The sequence below is a fragment of the Cupressus sempervirens genome, chromosome 8 (assembly GCF_028749045.1).
Source record: "Cupressus sempervirens isolate cs-2001-9-10 chromosome 8, ASM2874904v1, whole genome shotgun sequence".
NCBI classification, from domain to species: domain Eukaryota; kingdom Viridiplantae; phylum Streptophyta; class Pinopsida; order Cupressales; family Cupressaceae; genus Cupressus; species Cupressus sempervirens.
This window is the reverse complement of record NC_143125.1, coordinates 824,606,329-824,629,194: the sequence shown is the minus strand read 5'-3', so window position 1 is coordinate 824,629,194 and position 22,866 is coordinate 824,606,329. Positions and strand designations below refer to the sequence as shown.

General features: G+C 34.7%; 1 protein-coding gene across 3 annotated transcripts in view; it reads left to right on the top strand.

The window, feature by feature from the left end:
• The window catches only part of APG9 (autophagy 9 (APG9)), a 37,296-nt gene that overhangs the window by 3,969 nt on the left and 10,461 nt on the right, over positions 1-22,866 (top strand). Inside the window, exons 2-7 of one of the 3 annotated variants that reach the window (XM_089795482.1) lie at positions 807-893; positions 1,115-1,791; positions 1,909-2,229; positions 7,301-7,523; positions 8,059-8,238; positions 8,371-8,577. In XM_089795482.1, the coding sequence (XP_089651608.1) occupies positions 1,154-1,791; positions 1,909-2,229; positions 7,301-7,523; positions 8,059-8,238; positions 8,371-8,577 (1,569 nt within the window). In that variant the 5' untranslated portion in view covers positions 807-893; positions 1,115-1,153. Of the gene's footprint in view, positions 1-806; positions 894-1,092; positions 1,792-1,908; positions 2,230-7,300; positions 7,524-8,058; positions 8,239-8,370; positions 8,578-22,866 lie in introns of all 3 variants that reach the window. The other 2 variants (XM_089795483.1, XM_089795484.1) reach the window with 2 other exon arrangements.

The window sequence follows — 22,866 nt, the reverse complement described above, 5'->3', positions numbered from 1 at the left end:
GACCCCAATATGGCTACAGATCTGGAATGATTGGAATGCAAGGTCTCCTCTCTTGCTGGTGCATCTTCAATCAGCATAGAAAACAGTCTGATCAGCAGCAATAGATACCTGGGAAATCCAGAAGGTGTTCAATATTTTTGCTTGCAAATCGAATTATCAAAATCTTGAAAGTTTTGCACAAATTGCTGGATCAGCACAAAGTGCAAACCATAGTTGGATTTGTCAATGCCATAGAATAAGAGATTTTGTCCTTACATCTAGAAATAAGAGCCAACAGGGCTTTTCCGTACTCCCAGATTACTGAAAATGGCTGAGTGTTTTCATCCTTTGATTCCAAACTCAAAGCAAAGCTCACAATAAAAATGCCAATTTGGACCCCCTTGATTACATTTCCCTCCAATTTCTATATAAAAATACTTCAAAAATTTAATTTAGTTTTCAGTAATTAATTCAATTTGAATGTGTTTAAAAATACTCTTTTATTTTAGTAATCTTATTTAAGTTGCTCCTTAAAGTAAAAATTGTGGGGCCTAACTTAAAAAATATTAACTATTGTTTTAATCTGAGTATTCATTTGACATATAGACAATTTTCACCCATTTGTAATATATGTTAGTAGCTGTCCCACTACTATCCCCTAAATTTTGGAAATTTATTGCCATCCTAAACTCCCTGCAACTTGCATCCTGTAAACTTGGTGGAATGTGGTACACCATGAATCATTTAGTTTATTTAATAGAAAAATGAATAATTCAATGCTGATTCCACCTAACAGTTTTATTATGCTTGTGCTTTTTATATTTTAGGTCTGGGCATCTGCACAGCAATTTGTAGCCAAGCTCCCAAACAAAGTTGAATTTCTCAAACCCAAACCTGTGTCCACACGTTTTCTGGTAACTATATTTTCAAGATTCATGCTCAGTACCCAAAAGAGTTACTGTGGTTTTTTCTGTATGTAGAAAAAGGGTTAACTTCTATAAATGAATAGTTTGCCTCCTCTTTGAAATTATGATTGAATATCATGATGAAGTCAAAGTATAAATGTTGATGTTCTTTTCATCTAGTAGATCATGCTAATTATCATGATTATAGATAATGTTGTCTGTTCCTGTAGGAAAATGCTGCCTGAAGAAAGGCAAAACTGCAAGCGCACATGATCTCCTTCAATAATGGCACAGTGTACTCCAAGTGCAACATGTGGTTGATGAAAATGTTCAGTGAGAGGATTAATGCAAATGCTGTTAGGAATTTTTTAAAATGGCCATGGACAAGAATTCCCGGTGAAACATCTGCAACTGTAGGGCTGTTAAGTAGTGTGCCCCCTGAGATTGAGCTTTCTGATTATCAACCATTACCAAATGGTGATGTTGAAAGCCCTTTGGATCTTCTCAAAGGTGAAAGACAAAAAGTGGGACCAATTTCAGATCTTGATCGTTTTTTTGAACGTTTGTATAAATATTACTGTGAACATGGGCTTCAATGCATTGTGATTCGATGGATTGGTAATAATGTGAGCTTGGGGTTCACTATTGTCTTTTCGGGAATATGCTTGCTATGTGTGGATTGGCATGGTCTAATTACTCTTAAATGTGGAGGGCCTGGAGGTGATCCCGTTGAGTGTGACCTTGCAAAGGTTGCATTCCGCAAGCATCCTTTAAAACCATTCACTTTGTACACTGCAGTGGTTGTTGGATATTTAGGATTATTTTCTTTATACTGGATTTTCTGCTTTCTCATATTCTTTGTACAGCTGAAAGACACACTGGAAATCCGTGACTTTTATCAGAAAAGGTTAGTTTGTTTATGCCAATAAGTTTAAAACTAACAATTGAATTTTCAATTTGCTCAAATTTTATTTATTTACAATTAAAATGAGCATATCCATTTTTTTGTGTATTTTTTTTGCAGCCTTAATATCACAGATCAAGAGTTGCAAAGGATGTCGTGGTCAGCTGTATTAGAAAAGACCATTCAGTTTCAGAGCATTGAGCGGCTTTGTGTTGTAAAAGATCTTTCTGCACATGATGCTGTGATGCGCATCATGCGCAAAGATAATTACTTGATTGGGATGTTGAATAAGGGCGTGCTTGCCTTACCAATTCCACAATGGGTCCCTGGTGCAGGGCCTGTTGTTCATCAGGAAGTCAATGGAAGTGAGAATCGCCTGATTTTGACAAAGACACTGGAGTGGAGTTTGAAATGGTGTATATTGCAATATATGTTTGACAGGTTTTATTCCTACCTTTAATTGGAACTGTTAAGTTTGTTGGTTAATATCAGTTAGATGAAGTGGATTGTGAGTGCAAAAGCTTTCTTTAATTATTATGCAGCTTAACATTTCCTAAATTTTTTAACTTATTGCATTGCCATAAACTATGTCCGTTCATATGCAATACAAATAAAAATAAAACCAGAATGTTCAAATCATTGCAAATAATTTCTATTAAAACCAGCTAATGGAAATATTTAAACATTTAAAATAATCTATATAAACACCAGATATTCTGGCTTTGTCAATATTATATTGGAACAATTATTTATTTATTATGTATGATAGCAGTAAAACCATACATTGTAGTTGATGTGATCTCTATTCTTTTATTAGGATGACAAACTAGGAATTCTGATATTCTTTCGACATTTAAAATATACCTTGATGCTATGAAAATCAGAAGATGCTGCCCTAGAAATTTAACTAGACCAATTTTTAGATGGGGCTGCTACCATCTCAGTTGTCAGCTTTACCAGTTTTACTAGATTTTTAACAATAATATGAAGTTTAGTGAACACATTAGCACTGTAACTGGGGTTTTAAAACCTGTTTTTATAGCACTGTACTTTGGAGCCTTGAGCATTGGTGAGAGCATTGAATATCCCATTTATTATTATGACTTATACCAAGTACCTAGAAAATTTAGAAAACTTAAAGCAGATAGGTCATTAGAATCCATATTCGTCATTAGGTGCTTATTTCACTTGGTATGATTAATCCTTCAGTATTTAGTGGTTGCACTTTTAGTTTGCGCAATTCTCTTTCTGTGCTGTGTAATATGAGATTTTAAATCCTTATTCTTTATGCCCCAAGTGATGAATGTTGATGCTTTACTTGATAGGCTTCTCCTATGTTTGTAGAATCCAATATGATTATGTGCTTATATTAGTATTACCATGAAGAAGTTCCAGTAAGTTACAGTTTTTCCAATATAAAGCATGTTTCTGCTATTCTAATTTTTCTTCATGGGCTTATTTAATATTTTTGACTATTTTGACTGTTAAGAGCTCAAGTTTGCTTTAAAAAATATTTGTCAACCCTGTTCAGATTATTCTACCCCTGATAAGATCTGCTTCGTTTTAGCCTTGTATGCATTCTTTTTATTTGACCAACACAACGTTTATTTTTCCAGAGGTTCTTTACATGCTGTTGTCTGACTTACAGTGTCATCTTATATAATGTGTTTCAAAAATATGTTGTCTAAACAATGGGAAAGTGTGCCAAAACTGCGAGACACAATTTTTTTCATGTGTTTCACATGAAAAAAATAATGAAGATCAAATGCACCTTTTTTGAAAAAGTGGGGTTGAAAATGACAATAAAATATCAAATGTAAGCATCATTAATTAATTAGAATTGACAGTACAAATTTTCTTAGTTACTGGATTTGTGCCTAGGAGGCTGGATCTGGATTCGTGTTAGTATTTGGGCAGGATCCTTGTTTTGGTCTGTGGATCTGTTTGGATCCGTGGACTAGGAATCCGGACGAATCCACTGTCCAAAACAAGGATCCTGCACGAATCCGTTCCGAATCCATGAGGATCTTCACTAATCCAACACGAATCTGTCACGAATCCTTCATGAATCCCCAAGGACCCACAGGCCAAACATGGAATAAATATATATAATGTATTTAATATATAATGCATATATATCTATATTTATTATCTATAAATTACACAGACACACAGACACACAGACACACACACACACACACTCACGAATCCTAACAAATCCTAATGGGAAAAATAAAAAATCACGAATCCATGAATCCGATGCACATGCCCGAATCAGATTTGTATCCCGAATTGGTAACTAAGCAATTTTTTGGTAAAATAAAAAACATTAATGGAATACATGGAACCAATGTATGCAAATGTGGCAGTTTTCCACATACAAACATTTTTAAGGGAAAAAATACTTATTTAACAAGTTAAATATTCATAATTAGGTACACCATGTGAGCTTGCTTCTATTTCCTATTCTGTTATCATTGACAGAAGTGGTTAACTGTTGGATAAAAATGTGCATGCACAGGGTCAAGTGTAAGCAAATTAGAAGCATGTGCTTCTCCTTGTTGCTGCTGTTGCTAGAGAGGAGTAGATCTATGTTGTCAAGGACGTGTTGTGTAATGTCCTCTGTGTATCTGTAAGCAACTGGTGAGGGCCCTTAGCCAATGTTCTCGGGCTATTGGGATGTAGAACAGGCATTAATTAATTAATTAATTGAATTAAGTTGTCTAAATAAAGTCATTTTTTGGACGACTTACATATAGTCAACCATTTTATTAATTTGGATGACTTATATGTAGTCAACCATTTTATTAATATGGACAGCTTAATTAAAAAAAGACTTATTTATGGGGCCCAAAATATCAAGTTAAATTATAGTGGCTTTCTGGAGGGATCTGTAAAGTACTTAACTACCTTGTGTGAGTGCACATACGGCATCAACATAGAATATCTCCTTTGTGAGTACTCAACTAAGTTAGTGCACATACAACATGTGCTTTGCCTTTTTCTCAGCTAATATCTTGTGCTTGATTGAGTGGATAAATGAGCATGTACTTCTGTTCCACATTATTAAAGATGTATTTTGAATTTGTTGAGATTTGAGACCTAGTCAATAACACCATTTAATATTATAATTGCTAAATAAATGTAAGAAAGTAAAAAATGAAAAATGCATACTTATAGTAGAAGTTTGATGGCAAGAGACTATAGTAGAAGTTTGATGGCAAGAGACTATAGTTAAACCATAATAACATGGGGACGCATCCCCCCCCCCTTTTGCCCCACGTCGCGGAGACAGGAACGCAATGGGGACTTGGGGACTCTGTTCCTTGTCCCTAGTGGCCCCACCAGATTCTGCGACCTCTTTTGAGGATGGGGGGATTTCCCAGTGTTGACTATTTGCTGATTTGTCTATTTATGTTCAATGTATAATGTTCCAATTTAATGCAATGTTCAAGTATTTATTCTTTTACATCTTTATATCTTATATTGCAATGCATCTTTTCATAATTAACATTCTAAGTACCATATGTATACTTTATACAACCCCTTCCGTCCCCTTCCAACGTCCCCCTGCTGTCCCCCTACCGTCCCCAAATTAAGGACACTTGGTCCCCCTGTCCTGGAAACTTATCCCCCCGTTCCACTATTCCTCCGTCCCCTAGTGTGGTGTAACACTGAGTTAAACTGTAAGTGCTGTTAATATTGTTACCTGTGGAAGCAATTAAATACCCAAACTCTTCATGACTATGGCTACATCTGAAATAGATAAGCATCTAGTGAATGTTATGTTTGACCTTTTGTGACTTCAGTATTTATATATTTTATCACCCTCCTAGGAAAAGAGTACATCTCTATGCTATATTACTTAGGCGGTCAAAGAAATGCTAGGGGATGCACCCTAAAAATCATCACATTTTGATTTTCAACTATCAATTAGTACACTCTAACAAATGTTTCCAAGGAGGCTTTTTTCTTAGCTGCTATTATTTTTCATGATTTTTTCTAAATCAATGCTATCATATATCTTGCCTAAGCATGGTTGATTGGAGAACTTGATCATACTTGTGATGGCTTGATTAATCTCAACAAATATTCTAAACAAAAGCTGAGTAATCATTATTTGGGACAAATGCTACTTTTTGGATTTCCTCGTATCAATTTGCTTCCTTGCATTCCAACCATTGCCAAATACCATGGCACTTAGTGTTTCACACATTTTCACAAATCTGTCTTAGGATTTTTTCGACTCTTAGAGGCAAATGGAATAAAAAAATAGTTGATCTAAGAAGTAAAAAATAAATATGAAAATGTAGATTGAATTTTTTTAAACAAAATTTTAAAATAAATTTAAATCTCAAGTAAAAAATAAATATGAAAATGTAGATTGAATTTTATTTAAAACAAAATTTTAAAATAAATTTAAATCTCATAGACATGCCTTCAACAACACCAACTTGAAGAATGTTGTGAAGATGGTAGGTGACATATGATGATTAGTTACAAACATCTAAATCTCATTAACCTTGGTGTATATTCGTTTTATCCACTTGATTTTTGTGTTAAATATTTTCATCCTCAAGTTAAGTGGATAACATGAGGTTTCTAGAATATGTTCTAGTATTTTACGTCAATCAACAAACTCTTAGCCTTGCAATTATGTAATTTAGGTTACCATTACCAGGATAAGATAGAAACAAGAATTTAATCCAGGATACCATCACTTGTGAAAACAAATTAACAAGAAACTGAAAAACTACAGAAGGGTGTTATTAAAAAGAAGAAAGTGGAGCTTGTTAACAAATTTAAAAGGAAAAACAAACCTATAAAAATATAAAAGAACTTGCCTTGAAATTTGAATGCCAATTCTCCTTGATTGAAGTGCTTTGATATTCGTAGCACCTACCTAACATATCTTGAGGCAATAGGCAAAATGTAGTGATGGTGCTTGATCACTTGGACAACTAGTAACTTTGAGTAATGAATAGAAAATGATTTTGGATGGGGGTAGTATTATGTTTATAGTTTTGTTTTAATTTTTTATATTTTTTTAGTTAAAGTCACCATTTAGGATTTAGCTAGCTGTAATTTTATGTTTTTTTTTGGTGTTGAAAAAAGTCCCCTTTCAAACTCTTTTTCTTTTTCGAAAATTCATTTTAAGAAAATTATCATGTCCTGCTTGGTTTTGATGGGGTTCTCCCTCTATTTCTGATGAATGACGTTGGGCCTAGCCATTCCTGGGATGGATTTTATCTGAATCCAAGCAGAAGTAGGACTCATAGTTTCTTGCAATCTCTATTTACTTAAGATACCTTGCTTTGGAAGTTGCATTCTCAATAAATTCCATATATTTAGTTGAATCCCTTTTAAAGTTACTTTCAGCAATTGGAGTTTCCAGGAATAGTTTTTGCATTTAGAATCCTATCTCTGTAATAAGTAATTTAAGCATAGTGGATATGATTTAATTTTAGAGAATTATGGAAAGTTAGTGCTTACAGAGATCTATTTAATGCAGGAATTTTTTGATTCGGAAGGATTTCATCAACAATCCTGGATCGTTGAGAAAGAGGCTCATGATTGTTGGATTTCTCATGCTCGTTCTTTGTCCATTTCTTGGTATTTTTATGTTGGTATATCTCTTTCTGATGCATGCAGAACAGTTCTACAATCATCCAAGTACTGCATTATCAAGGAGGTGGTCTAACTTGGCGAAATGGCTCTTTAGAGAGTTTAATGAGGTGTGCTTGCAAATGCTATGGCTAAGCTTTTGATTTGTATTGAAATGTGAACTAGCTATTTAATCCTGAATGTTGCTACTGCTAGGACTTCTTGTGACACCAATTGTCAATAATGTCATACAAAATGATTTTTAGCTTGGAAGAAAAATGTTTAAACATCAATTCTAATATTTTCTTTACAAGCATGACTAATGAACAGTCCAAACTACCCTGATTTGGCTTCTTCATTTCCAAATCGTTATAAAATATGTAAAGAACAAATTTACTTTCAATCTCATCATTCTCAAGGCCCCATCAAGATGAGTAAGTTGTTATTTTCCATCTGAAGATGCAGGCTCCTTGGTTTTAGAAAATTTTATGTTCAAAAGGGCCTAGGGTGCTTCTTGTTGGATAACTATTTCTTAGATCGTTGTTGACCAGGAAGCTGCATGTATCCAATTACTGTTCAAGGCCAAATTGAAATGTTTGTTTTGATTTACACATGATTCAAAATGCCTGCATTACATTTATTGTTTTTGTCATCTATCTTTTTCAGCTGGAACATCTTTTCAAATCAAGGCTCAGTGGGGGGATTGAACATGCAAATGATTATGTGAGGCAGTTTCCTTCACCTGTTGTGTCATTGATTGCCAAGCATGTCTCATTTGTGGCGGGTGGTTTGGAAGCTATTCTTATATTTATTGCCATCTTGGAGGAGTCTCTTCTTGAAGGACAGGTATGTAGCATGTCAACTACATATCAAGAAAAAGAAATTTGTGACATTTGTGATAACTTTGAAGTCTATTAGCTGCAGGGAAGAAAACATGATTGTATAGTTTCTAACAATTTTCTTTGCTTGATGTTGTAGCTATTTGGTCGAAATTTGCTATGGTACACTGCTGTGCTTGGTGCTATAATAGCAATCAGTAAAAGTCTTATTACCGAGGATTTCCAAGAGTTCGATCACGAGGGGACAATGGCATTAGTGGCTCAGCATTCACATCATATGCCCAAGAGTTGGCGTGGGGCAGAGAATTCTGAGTATGTACGAAGAGAATTTGAAGCACTCTTCCAGGTACAGTTTATTTAGTGCTTCCTTTTCTTGTAATTAAATGCCTTGTATGACAAACAACCAATCCGGTTGCTATTGGTTAGTTATTACAACAAATCCTGACTAGAGTGCTAGATTCAACTATAATGCCTGTTATTTTGGAACACATGACCAATAGCAGCTTCATTGGATCTGTATCTCACGAGTTTATCGCCAGCATTTTAAAAGACTTACAATTTTAAAAGACAATATATAGGACATTCGGGAACGAAGTTCACACATATGGCTCTTTTGAGGAGCTGATTACAAAAGAAAACAATACTTCTACTTGTTAAGAGCAGATATACAGCATACTCAGTCTTGACTACCAAAAAGGAACAGCTCCAAAAGAATACAAATCAGCTATTTTATATCAAATAACATGGGTATTACTATCATTGTATCACAGTGCATCCTGGATAACCATTGATACTAGAAATTGACATATATTAGCCACTATAAAGAATATGTAACCATAAGACAGCTATTTCTGCATTAGTTTCCTCTTGTCTCTAGCTTTGTTAGTATACATTGCTTTGAGCACGTTTTCAGCTTGATTTTCACTTCCCTTTATCCTGAAATCCATTCAATCTCTGATCCACCAATCGGGATATACATTCCAGGTACATAAATATATGGACTGCGGGCATCATCACTGTCATTGCCATACCAAAGCATGCAAATCTTTGGCATTGAAAGTACCAGCAAGTCCTGGAAGTTAAATGAGCCAATCAACTCCTTTTTGAATATTGTCAGCAGCAACTCCATCTGTCAAATTATGAATCACCTTACTCTGATTGTTTTGCTCAGTTGAAAACAGAACCCTGAATAAACGTAGTGTTGAGTATGTTGTCATTGATGTCAGAGGTTGATGATCAAGGTCATATAAATCTCAGATGATTACCTGAAGTAATAGAATTTTTTTTTGGACTACTTGCTTGCTTTGTTGAGCTGCTCAAGGTGCTTGAATGTCTGGATAATCTGCCTTGTTGTCTGCTTCAGCTGCCATGTCCTTGTGGAGTATTCCAAAGGGTCGATTGTTACGAGAAGTAATTGGTAAAAAACTTGATTGATTTTAACAGAGATCAAATGATCAATATATACAATTGAATAGACGATGTTTCCTTAGGAAATAGTCGTCAAGAATAGAAACATTCTGTCAAGAATAGAAACACTCTGTTCTAGCTAACAGATAACTATAGTTAACTAAATATTAGAAAGATTCTAATATTTATAATAGATTACAATAGATAACCATTAAATAGATATAGGCACTATCTATTGTCTTAATATGCTCCATTAATGATTAATCAATCTACTACACCAAGCTGTCCTCTGAATTTGACAAACTTATCTGAACCAAGTGGCTTGGTGAGAATGTTTGTAGTCTGATCCATTGTAGAAACATATTGCAAGTCTATTTTCCCATCTTCAACCAACTGCTAAATGTAGTGACAGCAAACATCCACATGCTTGGTTCTCTCATGGAAGATTGGATTTATTGCTAACTTGATAACACCTTCATTATCAACAAAATTGTCGGGCCTACTGTGACATGTGCATATCCCTAAGCATCCGCGAAGCCAAACAACTTCACAACCTGTATTAACCGTCCCTCTGTAGAGGAGAGAGAAACTGCCTGTTGCTTCTTACTGGTCCATGTGACGGCACCAGAACCCAAAATGAACACGTATCCAAAAGTTGAGTTTTTCTTGTTAACAAAACTTGCCCAATCTAAATCTGTGAACCCACCGAGTCTAGGATTAGGTCTCTGAGAGTAAAGAAGTTTATAATCAGCAGCGCCCTTCACATAACGAGGCACACACTTTGCTGCCATCCAATGATCAGCCTTGGGAGCTGTCATAAAGCATGAGATGTAGCTGATTGTGAAGTTGATATCAAGTCTAGTAGTAGAGAGGTAGATAAGGCTGCCTACTAGTTGATTGTATGTAGTATCATCAACTAGAGGAGAATCAAACTTGGCTGATAACTTCAAATCTTTCTCCATGGGTGTAGATGCAGGCTTGCAATCTTGTGCATGAAACTTGTCTAACAGAGCCCTGCCAAATTTGGATTGAGAAATGAAGATACCAGAAGATTGTTGCCAAACCTCTACACTGAGGCAATAATGTATGAGCCCAAGGTTAGTCATGTCAAAAGATTGGCATAAACTCTATTTGATTGCTTGAACCAAAGATACCAAATTGCTAGTAATGATCAAATCATCCACATAAATGATCAGAAGGATGCTTTCATTGTTAGTAGTCTTGATGTACAAATTTGAGTTTGAAGAACTCCTCTGGAAGCCTTGATCATTGAGGTACTTATCAATTTTCATGTACCATGCCTTAGGGGCCTGCTTTAAACCATAGAGAGCTATCGCTAGTCTAAGAACCTGGTGTTCTTTAGAATGAAACCATTAGACTGCATCTTGTAGACCTTTTCTTGTAAGTCACCATTCAGGAAAGCACTCTTGACATCCATTTGATGGACATTCCAGCAAATTCTATTGCCATGGCTATGACTAATTTGAGTGCGCTCGTCTTTGATGTAGGAGCAAAGGTCTCCTTGTAATCAAGACCCTGAGGCTGAGAATAGCCCTTTGCAACTATAAAAGCTTTCTATTTATCCAAAGTACCATCAGACTTGTATATTATTAGACCCATTTATAGCCAATGGGTTTCTTCCTTGGTTGAATATCAGAAAGGATCTAGGTGTGATTTCAGCAGGATTTGGTGTTTGGATTTTATGGCTTGTTCCCACTCTGGAATTCATTTAGCCTCGGAGTATATTTGAGGTTCAAACATACTGTGAATGTTGGCCATGAGAGAAAAATTGATTGTCTTTGTAGGTTTTCTCTTGTTCTAAGCAATTCTCCCATTGATGAGCTCACCATCTCCAAGCTCAGCAAGTGTCTTAGGTTGGAGAGGAGAAGGACCAACATTAGTATCAGGAGGTGCTCTATGATCAAATTCCATATCAAAAGAATTTGGATCAAAATCATCTACATATCTAGATGATCTTGTACTAGAAGTTGGAGGTTTTTGTACAAGAACCATTGGAATTATTGGAGCTACTGGAGCTGCTAGAGCTCTCCCATCAAGGGGACCTAAAGGAAGCTGAACTCTCAAATTATGAACCTTCATAGGCTAATTTGCTAGATCAAGACTAGGAGAAATGCATGAATGGTCCTCGCTATTCATTTAAGACTACATCATGACTGTTTAGGAGATGAGATATCTCAGTGTCGATCAAGGTATCCAACAAGCATGAGTTTGACTCTTGACATTCAACTTGGTGTGTGACACATCAATGATCTAAACATAGGCAAGAGAGCAAAAAACCTTCAGCTAACTAATTCTGGGCTTGTGACTTGATCAGGCCTCTTTCAGAATCTTGCTTGTGATCGTTACAGTTGGTGAATAGTTCAAAAGGTAGACTTCAGTGTGAACTGCTTATGCCGAAAACTTCTTCAGAACATGTCTATGGTCGAGCATTGATCTAGCCATCTCGGTGCTTGTTTTGTTTTGACGTTTAACTACATTGTTGTGTTGTAATGTGGTTAAGTGGCACTTGATGCCATGAATATCACAGAAGCTAGATAATTCTTTAGAACAAAATTCCCCCCATTATTTGTCCTAAGAGCAATAATAGATTTCCTAGATTCTTATTCAACTAGAGGTTTAACCTTCTAAAATATAGTAAACGCTTCTGATTTCTTTTTAAGAAAATAAACATAGATTTTTCTACTAAAATCAACAACAAACAACAGAAAATACGTGGACCCAAGAACAGAAGGAGTGGCCATAGGGCCGTAGATATTTGCATGAACAAGCTGAAGTACTTGAGAAGCTTGCCATGAATCACAACTATTGAAATTTGTGCAATGTTGCTTCCCAACTTGACTTGCATCACAAACTCCAAGTTGTTGAGTTTGAATCTTTGGCAATCCAAGGACAAGCTCTTCTCGAGCAAGTTGGGAGAGAATACACATTTAAGTGCCCATACCGTTGATGCCAAAGTGAACTAACATAAGACTGCTGAGCAACCATAGCTAAGTCCTGAGAATCACTAGAATCAACACGTCTAAAAAGATCACGATCCGCAAGGCCAATTGCAACAATAGACTAAGTCTCCCAATTAATCATGATGCACTGATGTGAACTGAAGGTGACATCCAATCGTGGAGAGTGTTGCAACAACTGATTGAGAGTAGATTTAGTTCTATCCCTGGAATGTAGTACACATTGAGGAAAATGAGATACCTCCCAACAGATTGAATCTAAATGTTGCTTATACCGACAATAGTGTACTCTTCCTCTCCACCAAAAATAATTGAATTTGAATAAGGTTGGTAGTTAGTGAACAAGTCTCTGTGGTGGGTGAAATGATGAGAGGCACTTGAATCAATGCATTGCATAAACAACTTGACATGATCTGCAAGTGTTTTAACCATGAAGGCGTAAAAGGCAGATTTTGTCTGCTCAGTGTCCTTTTCATTGTTCGCTTTGGGATATGAACACCGTTATTAAGGTAGTTAAGTGTTTTCGACATTTAGCCTTTGTGTGACCATACTTGTGATAGGAGTTGCATTGCATTTTTTTTTCTTGGAGCCTTCTGATGCTAAAGCAGAGGACTTTTGTTGAGAAGACTGCTGCGAAGGAGACTTGCCCTTATCCGTTTGAAAGGACATAGCAACAAAGGTTTGCTTTGCGGAGGTGGAGTTGGAACTGCTACTAAACTGTTGTTTCCATCAATCTTGCTAAAGTAGAAGTGTGCAGAGATTTGTGAAGGTGGTCAACAACATTAGAAGTGATTTTGAGAGTCTCGATAAAATGCTCGTAGGATTTGGGGTAAACTTTTGAGAGTGATTACCACAATGTTCTCTTCCTCCATCTTGTGTCCAATGGCAAGCAACCGATCATGAATTTCGTGAATCCTATTTAGGTGCTCCTGGAGCTATTTCCACGCATCCATGACAACAGAGAATAGAGTGTTCTTGAGAAAGAAAGCTTTGCTTTTATCAAAAGTCTTATGTAGTTTCTTTAGGTGCTCCTATATCTCGACAATTGTTTTGTTGGATGGAATCTAAGGGAGCTGTTCATAAACTGCTGATAATTTGAGAAGCATTGTTGCTCTTCGATTATGCTTATCATAGGCAGTCTGATCAAGACAAGCTTGAGTAGGACAAGTTGTAGTACCCAGAACCACCTGATCAGTGCCACGATATTCGAAGAGTGTTAGCATCCATTGCTTCCAAGTGCCATAATTTTGACCGGTGAATTTCTAATTTCCCTTGAGAAGAATATTTGGCGATGATGCCATGGCACATTTTTTCAGTGAAAAGCAATGAGACACAAGGAGTCGCACCCCCTTCCCAAACCTCAAAGTACTTGTCCCTGAGATGTCCCCGCACCGGGTACTTGAGTACCCACATACCCCTACCTCCGCCATTTTGTAACCATGCAGCGGTTGGGATGGGTACTTGAATTTTTTTTTGAATTTTGATTTTTGAATGTTACATTGGGTGTGTAATATGTTACTATGTTGAATGTTCAATGGTTTTAGTTTGGGTTGCAATTTTATTATGTTCAAGTATTTTAATTTGGTTTGTTATGCTGAAACGTCATTTCATAACTAGCATTTCATGTTCTATATGTATACTACACAACATCCCTTTGTCCCTTGTTCTCCCCTTGCCTCCGTCCCCTGCCGTCCCGAAAATGAGGCTAATTTTCTCCTGTCCCAGAAATTTGTCCCAGCAATCCCAATGTACCCCAGTATTGGCGTTACATTTGTGAAAAACATGAAAATATGTGAAGGCATGTACTTCAAGGCAAAATGTCGAAAGGCTCGGTAAAAATGAAGAGGTACTCGAAGAGCTCAAAAAACCTAGAAGGAATCTGCTGTCAAATTTTGGATCAATTGGCTCGAAAATCTAGGCACCTAGAAAAATAGATGGCAACCCAGTCGAGCTCACAAAAACGCACCTTGAATCTACAATTTTTTTCGGGCAAGAAATTAGGGAACTGATTTGATTAAAATTGAAAAATTTGTAGGAAAAAATGGCGGATTTACAAATAAATCTTCTAGATTGATTTGCAAAAAATAATTTCAAAAAATTTGCTCAAATTATTTTTGTGGGAAATTCAATTTTTTTTGAAAAAATTTGAAGTTTATGCTCTAATTCCATGTTACAGAAGTAATTGGTAAAAAACTTGATTGATTTTAACAGAGATCAAATGATCAATATGTACAAATAGATAGACAATGTTTCCTTAGGAAATGGTCGTCAAGACTAGAAACATTCTATTTTGGCTAACATATAACTAAGAACTAACTATATATGACAAAGATTATTCTATTTTAGCTAACATATAACTAAGAACTAACTACATATTAGAAAGATTCTAATACTTATGTAACATCTCATTTTTCCCGGGTCTTAATTAACAAATAACATACTCAAAGAGTACAGTTATTACGTCGTTTCATAGGAGGACAATTATATCATTTCATGTTCATGTGAATAAGATTTACCGTTAGAATCAGTTAGACAAAATTTCTTTACTTAAAAACTTGAAGTACCATCAAATGAAATTATTACAGAAATTGAAAACCACATACCTCGGAAACTGAGATTGAAATCAACTAGGAATGCTTCTGCAACCACTCGAGTTAGTCCACAAATACCTCTATAACAATTTCACATGATGACTAACATCTAAAAACTTCTATTTTAAATCAAATGATAATTACAATTAAATACTACTAAATCTAAAATTAGGGCATCACATACCATGGAATCAATTAGGGCTTTTGATATCGCTATATCACTTAGGGCTTTCGCTATCACGGATTCAATTTAGGGCTTTCGCGACGACGAAATTCAAATAGGGCTTCTGCGATGATGGATTCAATTAGGGCTTCCACGATGACGGATTCAGTTAGGGCTTCCGCAACGACGAATTCAATTTAGGGTTTTCGTGATGACGGATTCAATTAGGGTTTCAGCGACGATGGATTCAATTAGGGCTTTCGCGACAACAAATTTAATTTAGGGCTTCCACGACGACAGATTCAATTAGGGTTTTAGATTCCTTCCCTTCCGATTGCTTAACTATGACAATAACTCAAGGTTAGAAATATACTTATATTTGATAACCATATAAATGAAAAACAATACATGATTCTAAAATCTTGCATCTAACAGTAACGATAAATTAGCTCAACTTAATCTTACCTCGTAAATAAAAATGATATTACCTGTTTCCGATAACAATTGAATGCATAGCTTATCTTTGTCTGATGCATGTCCGATATCTTGAGAGAGGTGAAACATTGTCAGGGGCTTAACCACCCAACCTCGGACCACAACTTGTCCCCTCACGATCTCTAACGAGAAAGGCCCTCCCTACCTGGAATTGGCAGGGGTCATCTTGCCATCTATTGGGCTTCCTAATAATTAACTCACCATACGACTTGGCAGCAAGAGATCATGATAATAGGAATGTGCATGAGCTATTTATTAATTCATATTAAATGATAAATATTGAAAGGTCATCATTGATACGGATTCAATTATTATGGATTTCCTCTTTTTCACCTCATCCCCCTTTTTTCTTGGTTACACAACCGGGTGAGTCTCATATATTTGGAATTTTTCTAAGTAGACGACTCTATCAATTATTCAAGAAGATTTCATACAACCATCATTCAAGTTCTATGATTATGTTCTTTAAAGATCTCAAAAATTGACAGCATTCTTGACAACATTCTTTATGAGTGGAACATGCATGAGCTAATGTATTAATTTATTATATATTATTTTTTGATATCATTCTTTTATTTTTATAGGTTCATCTACACCTCACCATAATCAGGCCATCGAGCCGGTGATTCCTTGGTGCCATCAATTTAGCTTTACCAATTTGCCTTGTACCTTCTTCACCATAATCTAGCTCTTAGCCTGGTGAATGCCTTGGTACTCTGGTTCATTAACTTATCTCAGTTTTAAATATTATTTCAATTTGTATAATAAATTTGATCATAGAAGAAAAAAAAACCTTCAAGGAAGATTTACAGAATTATTGCATATTCTGATATATAATGATAACAGACTCAATTTGGAAATTATTATGACAGTCGATTTGATCTTGCAAGATTATAATGAACATTGGAAAAAGATGGTAGTTGGCTTCAACCATTACGTTACTATTAAATAAAAGGTAGATTGAATATGGAAATCGTATGGCTCATACATAGCTTGGGTTCTTTAATACATGAGGAAAAACGATAGACATGTTTATGACAATAACAAAATATATATTTACTTGCTTTGGTCTAGTTCCTACGTAGACTCAAAAATCATGTTGAAAAGGAAAGTAACTCAAACAAAACCTTACGTGACTTCCTTTGTCATTGCAATTTGGTAGGGCCGACGCCTAGATGAGCCCACCTAACTTGCTCTGAGAACCATGCCTGATAACCACAATATAAGTAACATTTCAAGGGAGAATCAGAACAGAGTTTTGTTGGCTCAATAAACACTGTTTTCTTTTAATAATCGAAGTTAAGGGATTACAATCCCTCTAGGACTATGAGAAAGGAATGCTGAGGGCTTACAGTGAATGCCGAGTTATGTTTGACGGTTCATAATAAAGATACGAGCCAGACCTTTTGGCTTCCATCGGTTACAAGATCATATTCGAAAACTTATCAAATCGGCTAGAGAGAAATAAAAGAGAAAGGAGGGAAAGAGAGAAAGAAAGAAAGAATATGAAAGGTTTTAAAAGTTATTATAATTATTAAAATCGAATATGAACAAGCAATGCAACTTAATTAATTATTAAATTATAGTGGTGCTAAATCATTTTATAGTTAAATGTACGTTTATAAATAATTATTAAAAACAATATAATGAAAGATAAATTAAAATTTTTTAAGATACGTTTTATATTTTAACTCAATTATTTTATTTAAATAACTCATGCAATTCCACAGTTGTATCTTGTTTCAAATCGCTAGGTCCTTTACCCGTGTGCCCAGTGATAGTGATGCCCTGCCTAATTCTTTTCTGACAATGCTTCCACCTCTTCGACATGCTCCCTGCAAGGAATTTCTTCGTAATTAAATTATAAATTATTTAAGCATAAATAATCATAATAGTTAACCTTTCGTCTTAATTCCATGAATTCGCAATTAACGATCAACTAACATGTCATCTTCACTTGAAATCATAACAACCATCTTACCATTTTGCCAGATTATATCTAATTAAATTGCCAATTGACTTCATGCAAATCTCAACGGCTATATTCCAAGCTAGGTCAAAAATTGGGATGTAACAACTTACAATAGATAACAATAGATAACCATTAAATAGATGTAGAAACTATCTATTATTGTAATATTGATTTCATTTGAAACATTTAATTTATTTATTTCTTCCTATTTGTGGTGCATATGAGTGTGGGTGTGTAATTTCTTAAGTGCAGCATATAGGTTGAGATGGCTATAATGCCTTTTTTAAAATTAATTGAAATTCCTTAAGTTATTTGAATGCTGCTTCTGAATTTGATAAAGTGAGTTTTTTTTCAAATTAACATTTTGGATCATACTCTGTGATTCATCATCAAGATAAGAGAGAAAGCATAATAAGTTGGAGACCTAAACTCTCCAAAAAAGGACAGGAAGGTTGAAGGGAGGAGAGAATTGTCAAGAAGAGTTGACAAGAGTCAAATGAAGATCACAATTAATAAAAGGAATAAAAATAAAGGAAACAAACAGAGAGAACCAAAAACTATTAAGATAAATGATAAAAATTAAAACTAAAAACTAAAGATGTTAAATTTTCAATTATGAGATTTATTCTCTTCAGTGATCAAATGTATAGAGTTCTCAAGCCTTTGTATAGACGAAAGTATTAAGTACTCATATTAGACTTCGAAATATTTGCAATCAATATGTTGATTGGAATATCTATTCCTCTATTCCAACTCGGAATCTCATGATGGAGACTATGTTGTTTCTCTCCTGGTTAACTGCCCATTACTCTGCCGCTTCACTGGATGTGATGGGTCTGATGAGTATGACCAAGTGGACGTTCAGGTTCTCTGTATTCAATAGAATGCTTTGATGATGTCTTTGTTTCAAGTCGCACTTCTTACTGTTGAAGTAGGTCTAGGACTGCATTCACTGCTTTCTATCCTTCTCAGTCATACTGTACTTGCCTGATGATTTATCACGGACTGGAGAATACAATAATGAAGACTGAGCTCTCGGTTAACACGAAGATTTAGTTTTCCTGTATGTGTTCATTATCTTTTGCAGCATTCAAAAAGGGAGCATAAATAAAGAGACAGGGAGTCATGTCCCTGATGGGAGTGACTCCACTGTGGAGTCAAGTCCCATCAGGTACGTGGCTCCCGATGGAAACATACAGTTGATTCCTTTAACATAGAGCTGTCGACCAACTAATACAATTAGTCAGTCAACCCTAGTCAATCGGTATAGAATCTAGTTTTTATGGTATAAGACATGACATAATATATTAGTAAGTTATATATATATATATGTATGTATGTATGGATCACTCTAGCATATTATTTTATATACCAAAGAAAATCAATATAATATATTGAAAAACATTAATATATTACACAAATATAATTATATTTTCAATAGAATTTTTAATCCCGAATAAACTAATTCATTAACAAAAGAAACCGTCAACACTAAATAGGGAGCAGAATTAAAAGAACAATAAGGCTCATCAACAAATAACTGATTAATTTAATAAACCAATTAAAACAGAAGAGAAACCAAATAAAGAGAAACTGAAAACATCAAATTAAGAAACATAAAAGCACAAAAATAAAACCAATTAAGAGAAACAGAAGAAATATATATATATATATATATACAAGTATATATAAATGAATATAGATAACTGCATATATAACCAAAAAATATATAAATCTCTAAACAATTTTACATAGATAAATACTGATACTTATATAAACAAATACACACACAGTGTGCACACACACAGTGTGCACACACACATATCTATAGAAATAAAATATATAAATTTGTAGACAATTATACATAAATGAATACTAATATAAACAATAATATAGAAACATATACATAAATAAATTGAGAAACAAAATATATAAATGAATATATAGACAATTATCTGTAGATAAACAAATATTGCAACATAAATTACTAGATAATAGACAAACATATATTTAAAAATACAAAATTATATTAAAAGCAACAATGCTAGCTTATTATATATAATAGGCTCACTATATCTAACTAGACAGTAGACATACATATTTAAAATTTAAAAAAATACAATATTATAACAAATACAAAAAAAGCAGTGCTATAATGTTTATCAATCTAAATATCTAAATAGATATTTATATATATATTACTATAACTGACTGGATAGTAGACATACACTTATACAAAGTAATACAATATTATAACAAATATAGAAAAGCAGTGCTAACCTGTATCAATTTAAATATCTAAAATAGATATTGTATATATGAAATTACAATATATTAATGAATGTACAGAAAGTATTAATTCTGGTAGGCATGTATGAAAAATTTGGGGTCATTTTTTGAAAAGTACAGGTGTAAGTTTGATTGGAGAGAACGATATTTTTGGAAAAATGTGGGTGTTTTGTGCAGTGATTTTGAGTGTAGGAGATGCTCTTTTAATATAGTTGCAAGTCTTCATTATTTGGTGACCTGAGCTATACTAACCTTGGTGTGAGGGCATTTGCGCATGACCTTTATTCTTTGGCATGGGCCCTTCTTTCTAGTATATGAATCTCCAGCTGCATTGAGAGGTCATTTTTCCTGAGCATGCATTGGATCTGCAATTCTTTGCTGTACAATTTGTATTACTGTTAAATATGATCAGATTGTAATCTTTTAATGTGAGATTTGCAATGTAAGGTCAGAGGTTGCAGTTGTGGGTGCGTGGATTCATCATGCAGGAAGGACATGAGTTTGGCATTCATACTCTTTGCTGGGTATGGTTTTCATATTCTTTGGATTCATCAGTATCATCTTGTAATGTGAGATTTGCAATATAAGGTAGAGGTTGCAGTTGTGGGCACGTGGATTCATCTTGCTGGAATGGCATTAGTCTGATATTCATACTCTTTGCTGGGTACGGTTTCATATTCTTTGCATTCATCAGTGTTAATATTTGATATTCTAGTCTTATTTCATTAACATTACATATGAAGGCCCTTAAGGTTTGCAAGTAACAGGAGGGCAGTTGGTGTTATATGCACGAGATTGATAAGTGCGATATAGACTCAAGCAAGCTAATGGAGTTGAATTTTGTTAGAGTTGAGGTTATAATCTATGATTTCTGTTTGGATGGATTAAGGAGCTGTGTATGAGAAAAGATTGGTGTGGAAGCAGAATTCATGATCAGAGGTTCAGTGGTCTTTTGAGTTGGTGCTCATTTGAGGTTGGTGCCTCAGCTGATTGTAGTTGGTACATCAGTGTTCAGAGTTTTTGAACAAATATGGTGTTTGTGTCTTGGGTTGCTTTATGTGGTTTCCTGGTTTTAAATGTTCTGAAATACTGATTCAGGTCCCCTCCATGCCCTCTCAATATTTCCTGTGCGCTCTTCACAAAATCTTGACATCTTCTGGACTTTCTGCAAGGAAATCAATTTTTTTTTTGGAGAAGTTATTGAGCACCTCTTTTCTCCCTGGAAATATTCTTTGTTTCTTGAAAGCCAAATAATTCACAAAAAATCAGTAGAAAGCTTCATCCAAAGGTTATTCTAGCATTCATAAATTTTGACAGCTAATGAAATAACTCTAAAAAGAATTTCACCAATCAATGACTTTAATAGAACAGTTTACTTGGACTAGAGGGAAAAAATTCCAGACAAGTTGAGCTAAAGGATATTGACAGAACAGATGCAGACTGAATCCTACCATAGACAACATGACCATTAACATTAGACAAAACAATCAATTTTAGATAAATCAACAGTGCCTTTAAAATGTTAACACCTTGCGGTTCTAATGTTCAATTCTATTGTTGTATCCACATCGTTAAGGTGTTGCACTTTGTGTGGCATTATGTGCCCTTTGTAGTTTCGGTTTTGACAATTGCAGTCTCGCTAAGTGTCATGGAATTTGCTGTTTTCAACTATGACAATTTGTAATAAGGGGTAGCGTTTTAGATAGTTGTTGATAAGAGGGTGGGAGTTATGGATTAGAGATGATCAAGGAGAATCTTTAATTGAATTAAGATAATCGAAGGCAAGAAAAATTTCCAGAGTTTTCTCAGGTCTGATCCTCCATGTGGGGATTTTTTTATCTGGAAGAGCTCCTTAAAGAGTAAAAATATAAATATTCTATATTAATCAGTAAAGGAGCAAGAGAACGCTTGAACAACATTGCTATTATCAACTATTGAAATATTTTAGAATCTTATGTCTAGATAAAATCTGTCTAAAGTCAGCAAGAGAGAGTTAATAACATTCTATTTTATTTTTAGTTTAGAGCTTCAGACCTAAAGAGCTCATTGCTCTACCTATCAAAATTGCAAACTCCAAGTTTGTCATTTTCAATCATATTAAACTTGCCTCCTAGAATCCGGTGGAAATGTAGTATTTCCAAACAGGGATAATAAAAACATAGATATGTCTCCAAAAATATGGCATAGAAAATTCTGACTCCTTATTTGCATATAATGAATTTTTGAACAAACTCAGATTTACATATGAATTATACAACTGATTTTTCAGCTAATGTAAATAATTTTTTGAGTATAGCAAATGTGCAGAAAGTCACTCTAAATCTGGCCAAAATCTGCAGAAATGATTCATATTGACTGAAATATTAAAATTCAATACAACGAATAACTTGTTCAGACGATCTTGATTTTGAACATCTTATTTATGCAAAGTACTTGATGTAGACAACCAAAATAAGACTGAATAAGAGCCAGTATTATTGACAGAGTTAAGAAAGGCCAGGACAAGACTTGAATGAATGCTTACAGTTCAGAACTTTCTTACAATACGCCTGCTGGGAAATATAACTGTAATCTTAACCCAGTCACTTACCTGGGGATGATCAACTGCTGGAATCTCCCTCATCTGTAGCTGAAAATACCTGTGATACCTTCCACACATATTCAGTTACCCAAATCTGTTCTACTGCTGTTTGCACTGATTCTCAGAGGTGCGAAATTACCACAGCACCATTGTCATAGT